General features: G+C 49.5%; 1 protein-coding gene and 1 long non-coding RNA gene across 3 annotated transcripts; one reads left to right on the top strand and one right to left on the bottom strand.

Moving 5' to 3' along the window:
- The first annotated feature begins 242 nt into the window (after window positions 1-242).
- On the top strand, window positions 243-12,202 carry LOC103091701 (homeobox protein DLX-5). The gene is made up of 3 exons (XM_032964974.2): window positions 243-1,064; window positions 3,342-3,556; window positions 10,691-12,202. Exons 1-3 carry the CDS (start codon window positions 548-550, stop codon window positions 11,144-11,146), a joined length of 1,188 nt encoding a protein of 395 aa, XP_032820865.2. The 5' UTR covers window positions 243-547; the 3' UTR covers window positions 11,147-12,202.
- LOC142928757 (uncharacterized) lies at window positions 2,939-8,775 on the bottom strand. Of its 2 annotated transcripts, XR_012945077.1 has the most exons (3): window positions 8,432-8,768; window positions 5,320-5,376; window positions 2,939-3,605 (listed from the first exon to the last, which is right to left on the bottom strand). It is a non-coding gene; the product is annotated as an uncharacterized LOC142928757 (long non-coding RNA). The 2 variants fall into 2 exon arrangements; XR_012945071.1 differs by lacking the exon at window positions 2,939-3,605 and having other exon boundaries at window positions 4,970-5,376; window positions 8,432-8,775.
- Window positions 12,203-13,932: the final 1,730 nt, after the last annotated feature.

Genomic DNA, 13,932 nt, shown 5'->3' with positions numbered 1-13,932 from the left:
ACCGAATGCGGTGTGCAAAAAAAACCACACACACACATTATAACTTTTGGAAACAAAAGCGGCCGGGCGTGGTGCTAGCCACCCACCCGCCTCGTGTCCGCCCCACCCCCTAACCCCTTTCATAGCTCCTCTCTCACAGCACTTGCCCCACCGGTCTGTTAAGCCTACACGGGGGACCTTTGTCTTTGTGTGTGGTAATGGGAGCGCGCACAGCCTCGGGGCCGCCGCCGTGCCGCCGCCACCACCGCCGCCGCCGCCGCCGCCTCGGCCAATGAGGAGGCGCTCCGCTCTGCTCTGCCCCCGATAAAAGGGGCCGCGCCTCGCGAGCACCCCGACCCAGACCCCAGTTCCCGAGCCACGGGGGCCCTCTCGTGCCGAGCAGCGAGCGGGAACCACACGGCACAGCCCAGCCCCCGCACCCCTGTTGTACACGAGGCTCGCTCTTCCATTGACGCGCGCACACAAACACTGAGACGGACGGACACAGGCGCGCCTTCCCGCCCGCCCGCCCGCGAACTCTGCCGTCGTTGGTCTGTCACACGTCACAATGACGGAGGTGTTCGAGTGCAGTTCAGCCGACCCGCGGCCGGACTTTATGAAGAGGGACGCCGACGTGTACGGACTGAGCCACCACCACCACCAACACCACCAACACCTTCACCAGCAGCAGCAGCATCATCATCACCCGCAGCACCACAGCCATCACCATCATCACCCGCAGGCGCAGTCTTCGCCCACGTTGCCCGAGTCGTCTTCCACCGACTCCGGCTGCTACTACCACCCGTCTCCTTCGAGCGCCTACCAGGCGTACGGACCCTACTGCCCGCCCGCCGTCGCCGCCTACAACCAGACCCCGCTGAGCCCCTACGCGTACCACCAGCTGGGGCGCGGCGCGGATGCTCTTCACGCGGGCTACGGCGCTGCCAAGGCGTTCCCCGGACAGCGCGGCTACGGAGCCGCGGGCTACGGCCCCGGCGCCACGGGAGGAGCGGCCACGGGAGGGGGCAACGCCTACGAGGGCTTCACGCACGACGCGGCTGGGAAGGCCAGCGAGGATGATGAAGGTGCGCGCGCGTGTGTGTGTGTGTGGGCTGTGAGTCAGTCAGTCACTGTGTGTGTGTGTAGTGGTGGTGGGTGGGGGGGGGGGAGCTGTCCTGGGCCTCCTCTAAGTCGGCTCAGCCTTAATTGAGTACCTGGTGCGACTAGGGTATACAAAGACGGCCGGGCGCGTGATGATGCTGGTCGTGCATATGCACTCGTGTGTCATGCCGCGCATAGCAATTTCCCTAACGTTTCTGTTAAATCTATATGGGAGGGGGGGCATATTTGTAATTGCATCGTTCTGTGTCGTATATACTACCGGCGAGTGTGTCTACACGCCTGCGTCTGTTGTATGCCCATCTGTATGTATATCTCTGTCTGTCGCCGTGTCTGCTTGTGTGAGTCCGCATGTCTAAATGCGTGCTTCTTTGTGTATTCCAGGTGCATCTGTGTGTACGTGTACCTTGTGTGTGTGTGTGTGGGGGGTTATCGCGCTGCGCTACGAACCCAGCCGCCCGAGTTGGATTCCTGCTCACGGCCAGCACCAGTGGCGATTATCTGAACCGGTCTTGGTCTTCCTCTAGGTCGACTCAGCCTTAAATGAGTAACTAGTGCGATATATGCATGTTGAACTTCTTTCGCACCGTACGTAGCCAACCATGCCATTCGGAGGAAGGACAACAAAAACGTCGCCACTGGGGAGACAAAGGCGTTCGGGCGTGGTGCTGGCCAGCCACACCCTCGTGTGTGCCGGCATTGTCACATCATAGGTTGCTACTCGCTAACGGCACTTGATCTAACAGTCTATTAATGGCTATACGGGGGGGGGGGGGGTGTTTATCTTTGTCACGTTCGCACCCGTGGTCATCTGTGCCACCGAACATTCCGAGGTGTTGTCCACGATTCGCCAAACTCACGCGTTCAGCCGAGACGTTGCACCTCGTCGCAAAGCGAGAACCACGTCAGTAGCCGTAGTAGCTTCCTAAACTTGCATAGCCTACTGAACTTTAACATCCATCTCCGACAAATGTGTATAGGCTTATGTCACGGTGTGCGCGCGCGCACACGCGTGCTCTCGCTAACAGCACTTTGTCCCAACAGTATGCGCGTGTATCATCGTCGTCGTCGTCAGGCATGATCGATCCACTGCTGGATGAAGGACTTTGCGTTTATGTGTGTGTACAAAGACAAATATCACCCGTAAAGGCTGCATCGATCGGTTGGGACAAGTGCGGTTTTCGGAGAACACGCACCGTATACAGACAGCGGCGGCGCAGTGGATCGGACGCTGCGCTTTGAACCTGGCGAGATGAGCTCAATTCCCGGCCACGGTTAGCATCCCCTAGGTCGACTCAGCTTTAAATAAGTATCTGGTACGGTGTGCTGTTGTGGGAATGATACCAACTGCTTGTGCGCCGTACGGGCCTTCATAGGTGCTTGCTAATATAAACCGTCACCAACAGTTGGTATGACTGCGCGTGGGATGCTGGTTTATTTCTTTTTTTTTAAGTGTACACACGTGTGGTCTATTACACGCAGTTTATTTTCAACTATATATGTGCGCATTCGCAGGTTATACTGTATACATTCTCCGCTTCAGTGAACAGGTTTGTTTGCCGCCACTCAGAGAAAATCTGCATCTCGACGTTTTGGGCAACTGGCCTCCTTCAGGAAACCCGGACTGTGTTTATAAATCCCTATTCATAATTAGAATTAAACTCACCACGAAACAATGTGGTTTAAAGTCGCGGAAGTACGCGCACATTCAAACTTAATACACATTTGCTGAAGGGGAGGCTCAAAGGTCCAGAACGCGATGCGGATAGCAACAAAGAATAACTTTAGAAGATGCGATCGAAAATAGTTAATACGTATTATTAGAATCGAGAGAGGTTGCACAGAATATACTTTTTTTATTTCAAGACGCTAAACAAAAACAGAGTATAATCGCACGCGCAATCTCTTTAATCACCACCGCATTGTACGCTCACAATACAAAGACCCCCGTATAGCCTCAACATACTTTTGGGGCAAGTTCTATGAAAGGCCGGAACGGCACACGAGGAGATGGGTGGCCAGCACGACTCCCGACCGCCTTTGTCTCCCGAGTGGCGATGTTTACACACCGCACCAGGTACCCATTTGAGACTAATTCAACGTAGGGAAGGCCTAGGACCGGTTCCGATAATAATCATCACTGGCGTTGGCCACGCACGCACACACACGCGCACGCACACTCGCGCCCGTACACGGTCTCGAACTCATAAGTCCCGCGTGATGTGCCTTGGCCTTCGGCGCAGCGGCGGACAAAGACGACGACGAGGAGGAGGAGGAGGAGTCGAGGCAGAGTGGAGTGCGCATGGTGAACGGGAAACCAAAGAAGATCCGCAAGCCGCGCACCATCTACTCGAGCTTCCAGCTCGCCGCGCTGCAGCGCCGCTTCCAGCAGACGCAGTACCTGGCGCTGCCCGAACGCGCCGAGCTCGCCGCCTCCCTGGGACTCACGCAGACTCAGGTGCGGTACGAGTGTGAGTTGCTCGACTCTCCCCCCTTTATTTTTCTGCCTGCGCGAGGGGAAGTGAAGGGAAGATGTCAACGTTTCATCGCCACCCCACCCCCCCCCCCCCAAACACCACCCCTTCCGCCCCCCCCCAAATTACGCGCCGTGCGTTGCCGCTTCTGCATGCGTGAAGCGGGAATGATCTCGCTGTGTATATACATACATGCGGAGCGTTCTTGCCAAGAACATCCGCTAACCTACGGCGGCGTTTGTTTATTGAGCCGAGTGTGAGTCTGCTGATGAGAACCCCGGTGATTTTCGAAACCGATGTACAGTTTGCTCCCTGGTACACATTCCGCTTGATGATGTTGGATGTGAAAAGCGAACAGGCTGATGAATTAAATCATTGTTTGTAACGTGTGCGTTGCCCATGGATAACAGTACTCTTGTTTGGTAAGAGGCCTCGCTGCTGTACGCCTTGCGAGTGTGTATATTCGTCACGGTCGATCCGTCAGTTAAGTTTTTGTCACTCAGAGTTGAACGAGGGCTCATTCCGAGTGAAAGGAGCTCGGGGGACGATGGCACTGATGAAGAGTTATTAAGTCAACCTATGGGAGGCCCAGGACCGGTTCAGATAATCGTCGCGCGATAAGTAAAAACCCAACTCCAGTTAGCCAGATATTTTAACCACAACTTAATCTATTGGGAATGTATGTGCTCTGAAGAAGGGCCGATGCCCGAAACGCCGCTAGTTATGTTTCATTTTAATGCCACACTATTATTGACGAATGTGTTGATAAAAAAATAACTCTCATGAGATTTTTCTGTGTGAATATATAAGTTTAATTTTCTTCCGCTTCATTTATTGTTGTGTTTACTTGAGAGTTAGGAATAAAAAGTTAGCAATAATTTTGTGAAATTAGTAAAAGTCCAGTAACATATGGGTGGTGGGGGTGGGGGGTTAGAGTAATTTTTTTGGTGAGCAGGTTAAGCCGCGAATCAACGACACTACAATTTGTATTTTACTTTACCAGGCAAGGCTCACCACTGAGCTATAATAGCTCTCTTTCAGAAGCGAGCCGACTATCGCAAACGATAGCATCCAAACACTCTAAATGAATTCACGACCGCTGCCTTGTTTACCCCGGTACTCCGAGTCTCGGGAATTGACGCCGAAGCCGAAGAACACGAATCTTTATCGTGAGTCTCCATCAACGGCATTGTATCTGACACTCACAAATGTGCCATATCCTATGCTTCTCTGTGCGTGTATTCATAACGTTTGCGCGCGTATATATGTCGTGATCGCTTATGTCCACATACCTATTTGTGTACGTGATAATATTATTACTTTGGACTATAATGCAAGTTTAAGAGACTCAAAAATAATATCTACCAGAAGCGACAAACGCATATTATACATATAGAAAACATCACCGATGCTATTTATTAATGTATTCACACAAAATAGTCATTGAGTCGTACCAAGACCTTTTTTAAAAGAGGGCCTTATATTTCACGCGATGCTTGACCATTGCCAGTAATGAGCTGTCTTGCTTCATGCGGCAGGAAACTGGAGGAGTACGCGGTGGGGGGGGGGGGGGGTACACCCATCAGCAGTAACACCCGAAGCTCCGCACAGAATGATTGAAATAGTCGACTCCAGGCGCTTCCACCTCGTGGCTAGTTTGAGCGACTCGCTGGCAAATGCGCCGTGGTCCCGGTGGTGGTGGCGAGTGGTGGAGTGGAGGCGCGAGACTCAAGGCGGCACCGCTCACCGAGGCAATTTGACTCAATCGATCCTCGCTGGCCGTCTCGATGAATCCCCTTGGCGGCTGTTGCATTTACGGGGACGGGGGGGGGGGGGGGGATTTATGAACAAATACACACATTTTTTAAATATACACATATTTACAAACCGACGTCATCATCATCATCATCATCGACGTCGATCATCATCATAAACGATGTGGAAGTACGATCGATCCAGCAGTGGTTTGATCATCGGTTAATGACGATGGTGGTGATGTCGTTTCGTAAGGAATCGCGCCTACAATGTGTCGTTTGTGTGTTTAAATGCGCGGCTGTGTCTGGGGTCGAGTGCGTGCCGGTGTATGTGTTAGTGTGTCGGTTTATGTGCCGGTGTATGTGTTAGTGTGTCGGTTTATGTGTTTGTGTGTCGGTGTATGTGTTTGCGTGTTGGTTATGTTTGCGTGTTGGTTATGTTTGCGTGTTGGTTATGTTTCGTGTTGGTGTATGTGTTTGTGTGTTGCTTTGTATGTTTGTGTGTTGATTTCTAAGTTTGTGTGTTGGTTAATACGTTTACGTGCGCGTAGAATATTTTAAAGCGCGGTGTGTTGTTGCGTCCCGTGTTGTATTGTTACGTATCAGATTGTTCTGTTGTGTTATATAGCACGTTGTATTGTTATGTATCACATTGTATTGTTACGTAGCGCGTTGTATTGTTATGTATCACGTTATATTGTAATGTATCACGTTGCATTGTAATGTATCATATTGTAGCGTAATGTATAACGTTGTATTGTTACGTATCGCGTTGTATTGTTACGTATCGCGTTGTATTGTTACGTATCGCGTTGTATTGTTATATATCACGTAGCATTGTTACGTATCACGTTGTATTGTTACGTAATGCGTTGCATTGTTATGTATCACGTTGTATTGTAATGTATCACGTAGCATTGTAATGTATCACGTTGTATTGTTACGTATCGCGTTGTATTGTTATACATCACGTTGTATTGTTATATATCACGTTGTATTGTTACGTATCGCGTTGTATTATAATGTATCACGTTGTATTGTTTCGTATCGCGTTGTATTGTTATATATCACGTTGTATTGTTATATATCATGTTGTATTGTTATATATCACGTTGTATTGTAATGTATAACGTTGTATTGTTATATATCACGTTGTATTGTTATATATCACGTTGTATTGTTATACATCACGTTGTATTGTTATATATCACGTTGTATTGTTATATATCACGTTGTATTGTAATGTATCACGTTGTATTGTTATATATCACGTTGTATTGTTAGATATCACGTTGTATTGTAATGTATAACGTTGTATTGTTATATATCACGTTGTATTGTAATGCATCACGTTGTATTGTTATATATCACGTTGTATTGTTATATATCAAGTTGTATTGTAATATATCAAGTTGTATTGTAATGTATAACGTTGTATTGTTATATATCACGTTGTATTGTTATATATCACGGTGTATTGTTAGATATCACGTTGTATTGTAATGTATAACGTTGTATTGTTATATATCACGTTGTATTGTGATGTATCACGTTGTATTGTTATACATCACGTTGTATTGTTAGATATCACGTTGTATTGTAATGTATAACGTTGTATTGTTAGATATCACGTTGTATTGCAATGTATCACGTTGTATTGTTATATATCACGTTGTATTGTTATATATCACATTGCATTGTTATATATCACGTTGTATTGTTGCGAATCGCCTTGTATTGTTATATATCACGTTGTATTGTTGCGAATCACATTGTATTGTTATATATCACGTTGTATTGTTGCGAATCGCCTTGTATTGTTATATATAACGTTGTATTGTTGCGAATCGCCTTGTATTGTTATATATCACGTTGTATTGTTGCGAATCGCCTTGTATTGTTAAATATCGCCCTGGGCGTCTCTTCTCGGCCGCGTTTGGTTCCCGCGTCGCGGTTCCCGCAGAAGCTTCGTAGTGTGATCAGGGACGCGCGCGCATCCCTCTCACACAGTCGAGACGCTTTGTACGAGTCTCATACCCCGTCCCGCCGGTCGTCGCAGCTCCAACACACCGCCGTCTAGCGCCATTGACACCGCGAGTGGAGTTTACCGTAGTCTTAAAAAATAAACTCAACATTTGGAATATTTAAAAAAAATAACAATCCCCCCCCCCCTTCCCCGCCGCCGCGAGAATGTGGAATTTCCACTCATTTACCCAGGACCGCCAACGATTTACGAGCACCCTATTCATTGCTTTGCGTGCGAGGAGAGAGACACATCGGACACTTTTACTTGTGGGGATAAATCCTGGGCCAACCACTTGTGCTGATTTACAACTTACGCTTGTGCTGATTTACAACTTGCAAAAGCACATTCGGGTACCGATATTGAAACCGATTAGTTTTGTTATTATTAGCAACATCATCATCACCAGCACTGCTATACTGTGTTACTTTCGGAAACCTGTTTTTGTGCTCCTACGCATCCACGGTGTTTGCTCAGCCCCTGGTCCACGCCTCGTCGCGGGCGTTGCTGCAGCAGCAGCAGCAGCAGCATCAGCAGGCGGGCTGCCTGCTGATGCTGCAGCAGCAGCAGCAGCAGGCGGGCTGCCTGCTGATGCTGCAGCAGCAGCAGCATCAGCAGGCGGGCTGCCTGCTGATGCTGCAGCAGCAGCAGCAGCATCAGCAGGCGGGCTGCCTGCTGCAGCAGCAGGGCTGATGCAGCAGGGCTGATGCTGCAGCAGCAGCAGCAGCATCAGCAGGCGGGCTGCCTGCCAGGGGCAAGTTGGAGGATGCAGCTTTCAAATTGCTTTTTGCGTAACTTTTCTGTCCAATTCGTGCGCAACGCTAACGCGGGTTTCACGAGCCAGGAAACTCGCGGTTGTGACTTCAAATTAAGATTCAGCCGTGTGCACGTTTGGCTGTGTGTGTGTTTGTACCGTATATGCGCTCTTGTGTGTGTATGTCTTTGTTTGTCCGTCGTTGTCGGGGAGCGGTGGTGTAGCGCTTAGCGCGCCACGCTGCGAACCCGTCCACCAACAACACCAGTGACGATTATCTGAACCGGACCTGGGCCTCCCCTAGGTCGACTCAGCATCAGACGAGTACCTGGTGCGGTGTGTCAAAAACATCGCGCGCTGGGGAGGCAACGGCAGCACGGATGTGATGCTGGCCGACCCACCCCCTCCGTGTGTGCCGTGCCGACCTTCATATGTGCTCGCAGACAGCACTTGCCCCAGCAGTCTGTAAAGCCTCTACGGGGTGCGGGGGGGAAGGGGGACATTGCTCGGTCTCTGTGTGTGGTGGGTGTAAATAGCTGACCGCGTGCTGTAGGCAACATTGCGCATAGCCGTCTGCAGTTTCCAGCCGTGTTTACCTGCGAGGCATGCCACCTGTGTTCAGACGCGTGCTGAATTAAGATTGCCGTAATTATATTATTACGAGATGCTTGCATCTTAAATTGGACCGCGCTGGAATACACGCGTAGTTATTTATTCACGCGTTTGTGCTTTCGGGCTTACTACTTACACGCACGCGTAATAATTGCAATTAAAATGTGTATTTTAATATTATATTTCTATGTTGTGGATAACAGTGCAATTAACTCCTGATGTACGCTATGCGATGTTAATATTTTAAGATATGTGACCGAGACGATTTAATTTTGTGTATATGTGTGCATGTATATATATAAACGTACGTAATTTAACCAGCTGATACATTGGTCACTATTTAATTGATCTACATAAATGCATATTTAACGACGAAAAATGTATCATATTACAATGTGCATTTATATATTTTTTTTAAATGTCAATGTACTTTCAGACTGCAAAAGAAATAATTGTGAATACAGAATATGGCGCGTATTAGCACATTAAGGACAACATAAAAACTATATATATACCAATAACACAACTATCACACACAAAGTGTGTTAGGGCAAGTGCTGTAAACGAGCACCTGATAAAGGCCGGAACGGCGCACGAGGGGGTGGGTAGCCAACACCACGCCCGACCGCCTTGATAACACACATTTACAGCATAGGAATTGTAATTACTTCAGCCTCTTTGTCAAATCCACCGCTGGATGAATTGGCCCTCGCGCCGTGCAATTTATTCATGGTGAGATCGTTCCACACTCCACAGCAACGCGTTATGCATGCACATTTAGATGTACTCCAGAGGACACCCGTAAGCGCGGGCCCCAGTAGAGTTTCCCGTCGAGATATATGAATGTCGCCAAGAGCACACGAAACTGGAATGTTGAAATGTACTCGTACGTGCATAATGAACGCACTCGCGTCGAGGTCATGACGTACACGGGAATATAATCTCGGACATGAAACATTTAAAAACCCCGCTCATTAGATACAGTATACAATGCTGTATTGATTACAGTGCTGAAATGTTTTTTTTTCTGTATCCAAGCGTAATTTTATTTTGGTACAAGCAACCACATTCGGGGGGGGGGGTGGGTGAGGTTAGGGCACTGCTCTATTAACCCATCCATAGCAAAGACCAGTAAACTCTCATTGCACTAATTATTTACTTGTTGAAAAATTTACAATGGAGACTCGTTATGCAGTGCTGTACAAGTACTGTGCAAGTTAAAAAAAAAGATCTCACATCATCATTAACCCTGCAAGATAATGTACAGCACAGCATAACGTATCAGGAGTATTCACAAGGCCCCAAATAATATGGAGAGTGATCCAACACCAGATATAAAACGCAGTCCTTCTTGGTCTGTATTTGCTCTGCAGAAGGGTCATTCCCCAAAACATCAGCTTAGTAAATAATTTCTGTTATAGGATGGTGTTAATGGCGCAGGTAATGAGTTTTTTTTTACATTTATCTTAACACAAGATGAATACAAATTGTACACAGTACATCATTTAGTGCAATAGTTGTCTACTTATATATTACTTGTGTACTCGTTTTGTAGTAGGCCTACATGAAACACTACTTTTATATTCAACATATACTTTGTTTCCTCTTATAGCATGCGTCCCCGTTGTGTTATACATGTTGCATTGTGCATTATTAATTAAAGGTGTTGGTCGTTGATATGTTGAATGGATGATGATGATGACGATGATGGACGTTTGCTTGATGATGATGATAATAATTGAAGTGATGATGATGTAGCGTGTGTATGGATGACGATGGATATATGATGTATATATGTATGATGATTGATATATTGATGATGATGATTGAGGTTTGAACGAAAATAATGACATGTATGGATGACGGCGATGTATGCATTATGGCACGAATGACGACTATGTAGAATTTACAAAGCATCATCATCAACATCCTCATATCTCACCCCCCCCCCCAATTCATCCCATCCTCGCAATAGGTGAAGATCTGGTTCCAGAACCGGCGCTCCAAGTTCAAGAAGCTGGGCAAGAACGGCGAGATGGCGCCTGCACAAGCCAGCCCGAGCAGCAGCGACCCGATGGCCTGCAACTCCCCCGCATCTCCGGGCCGGCAACACCAGCAGCTCGGCTCTGCCGCCCCACTCCTGCACGGAGTGCCAGCGCCCTGGGAGTCACCCTTGAGCCCCGCTGGGGGTCTAGGGGTCCCATCGGCCGCACTGCAAGCCCCGCACCACCTCCCGCAGCACCCCTACTCGCCCGTGCCGCCCTGGTACCTGCAGCACCAGCAGCACCAGCAGCACCAGCAGCAGCAGCAGCAGCAACAGCAGCAACAGCAGCAGCAGAGCGGAGGTCCCACCGCGTTCAGGCACAGTCCGCCGTCACTGCTGGCGCTAGCGCAGCCGAATGTAAGTGGCGCCACTTCGGCAGTGTACTAACTTAACGAACGCGGTGTTCCAACGCACACGTGCATAACGCACGCACACGTGCACACACACATAGACGCGTGCGTGCACACGAGGCTGTGTGCAGCACGGGGCTGTGTGTTAGCACCCGCGGTGCTTGCGTGGTGAACTCTCCTATCCCGAGAGCCCCCCCCCCCCCCGCATGAACCCCCCCCCCCCCCCCACACACACTTGTCCCACGCGGCAGATGAACAACCATTGCGTCGACAGGACTTCCCCGTTCATAGTTCGCGAGCGAGTGGATTAATGAGTCCGTCTTGGTTATAGCGTTGCTAGCCTCAGGGAAAGGGATGTTATACAACGAGCCCACTCCTGCACGTAGATACGACTCGCCGCTAAGGGGTGGCGACGTCATCGCCGTGCTCGCCGCACCAGGCTAGGTGCACGTTGGGGGTCAAGTGCGTCAAGAGGCAGAGGGTCATAGGCCAGACCCAGATGTTACGGGATGACTGACTGAGGTTAATGGCAGAGGCATCGTCATCATCGCATGCACCGCCTGTTGCATCGCTCCTTGCTCACACGCACATACGTACTCAAAGCAAAGATTCCACGTTAAGGTGTTTTAACAGACTGTGGGAGCGCACACACACAGACACGCGGGCTACGCGGAGCTCCTGTCAAAGACGCATGGAGCCTCATTTGTACGATGATCCAGCAGTGCCTTTTTTGGGTTGTACATGGAATTTCTAACTTAATCGGCGTGTACTCGCTTCGTTTGTAAAATACAAGAATGTACATAGAGAGCAATTGTTGAGATTGAACGAGGGGGAAAACTAATGTCAACACTTTGCGCATCACGATGTTTTGCATGTAACTTATTGATTCCCTTTTAAGTGCCGCCGCGATATGATTTTGTTACGGAACTCGCCGATTAATTTTGGTTTGTTTGTTGCGAAGCGGCGTCCCGTCACTTCGGTTACGATGTACATAGCTGCTGCTGCTGCCGATGAAGCAACATCCTATCGATGTACTTACAGACTGCACCATTTACGAATCGATGCATTAATAAAGAAACGTGCTCTCTTTAAATCATGTCAGCTGGTATTTTTCTCCTTCTGCTGCATACCGCCTCTTGTCTCCACGCTGCGATATAGTGTACCGTACACACGTACCTACGTGGATGACCGCAGAGCGTGGGCAGTTGCTAGAGCCAACTTAACGCGTGGCTGCAACGCGCCCCGTCAGCCGCTGCGAGAGAGATAAAATTACTATTATGATGCAGTATACGTATACTGTATATGTGCGCGTAGTTACTACACGCGCGGTGGTGAGCACGCGGCACTGTGAAGCCGACCATCTAGGTTTGATTCCCGGCCACGGTTAACATCAGTGGCTCGTGCTATCTGAACCGGTTCTAATTTGGCGTAGTGCTAGCCACGCCAGGAACCCCCGTGCTGTCATACGCAAATCTTAATGGGTGCTCGCTCGCGTAATTACCCCGTAGCGCAAACCGTCACGAGGGAGGTCCTCATCCCACCGCCGTGAATTGACTGACGAAGGAGCTGACATGAATACAATTCGTTCTTTCGTATGTTCGCACAACTCGCGTGACATCCATGCACTCATCAACGTTGGTTATTACGATTATTAATTATGACTACAAAATGAGGGGGGGGGGGTTACTCCGTCTCTAGACGGCCAATATATTTTTTTTTATTATCACAATTAACTTTTGGGGATAGTTTATATATATGTTTTACAACAACAACAAAAAACTCATCTCACGCGGTGTACAATTCCAGTCCTGCCTGACGTCAATGGAGCGCACTTGCGCGCATCGCACGTAACGCGGCGATGATGGTGCTGGAACGTCGTGTACAGCTCACACCACGCGCGGCACAGCGCACGCACGGACCGAGAGCACGGAGCGCGTACCGGCATCACGTGGCAACTCGTCCGGAAAATCTGTTGCTAATTTTCGGGCGCTTTGAAGTGCTGCCCAGAGTCATGTGTTTAGAGAAAAAAACGACCGAGTCAAAACATATATATAAATATATCTACGGGGCTATAGAAGCACGCGCCGTGCCACGGACGGGGACGGGCAGAACGCGAGGCGGCGGCGGTGGCGGCGGTGGTGGCAGCGTCGCTCCACGTGCTGTCGGCGAATTCGCCCAATTCTTCCCTTGTCCCGCAAACGTCTCTTCTCTTGGCGAACACGCGACCGAGTGTTCGCAGCTGCCGCTCCCCTGGGTCCCGAGCAACACGGGCAACCGCCCTTCGCACATCCGACGGGGAAGTTGTCAACGAGCAAAAAAAACCCACCTGGTGAAGATCATACGCCGACCATCATAACCCTTCACAGCTACAACGAATATCCCCGACGTCCACCTATACCGGACGGTTACCGCACGGTTCCCATAATCACAACACCCAACGTGGCGTTGGACTGCTTGGCAGAGACCAGGAGGAATGGAGGGGTATTTCAGCACCTAGTCCAGTTCATTATCGCGGATCGTACGGTCAAAGTCTGTCCACGTGCAGGCTCCAACACTGCCACGTCGCCAATGGGCTCTGCTGGACAGGTTCCCGACACAGAGCAACGCCTATGTGCGGACAACCTCCACCGTTGATGCCTTCATGACGATCTCCAGACTTGCAGTTGTGGCTTTGTAAAAAAAAAACACAACGTGGCGTATCGTTAATGATCGCCCTCTAATTAGGTTCACCGGAGGGCTACCGAGAGCGACACGCAGCCAGCGAGGACGCGACCGCGTGGCTCGGCGATTACGCACGTGCTGGGATGAATCTGCCATTGATAA

Source organism: Petromyzon marinus, chromosome 2 (assembly GCF_048934315.1).
Source record: "Petromyzon marinus isolate PM22_M1 ecotype Great Lakes invasive population chromosome 2, UKy_Petmar_22M1.pri1.0, whole genome shotgun sequence".
In the NCBI taxonomy this organism is placed as follows: Eukaryota; Metazoa; Chordata; class Hyperoartia; order Petromyzontiformes; family Petromyzontidae; genus Petromyzon; species Petromyzon marinus.
This window is presented reverse-complemented; position numbering and strand designations above follow the sequence as displayed.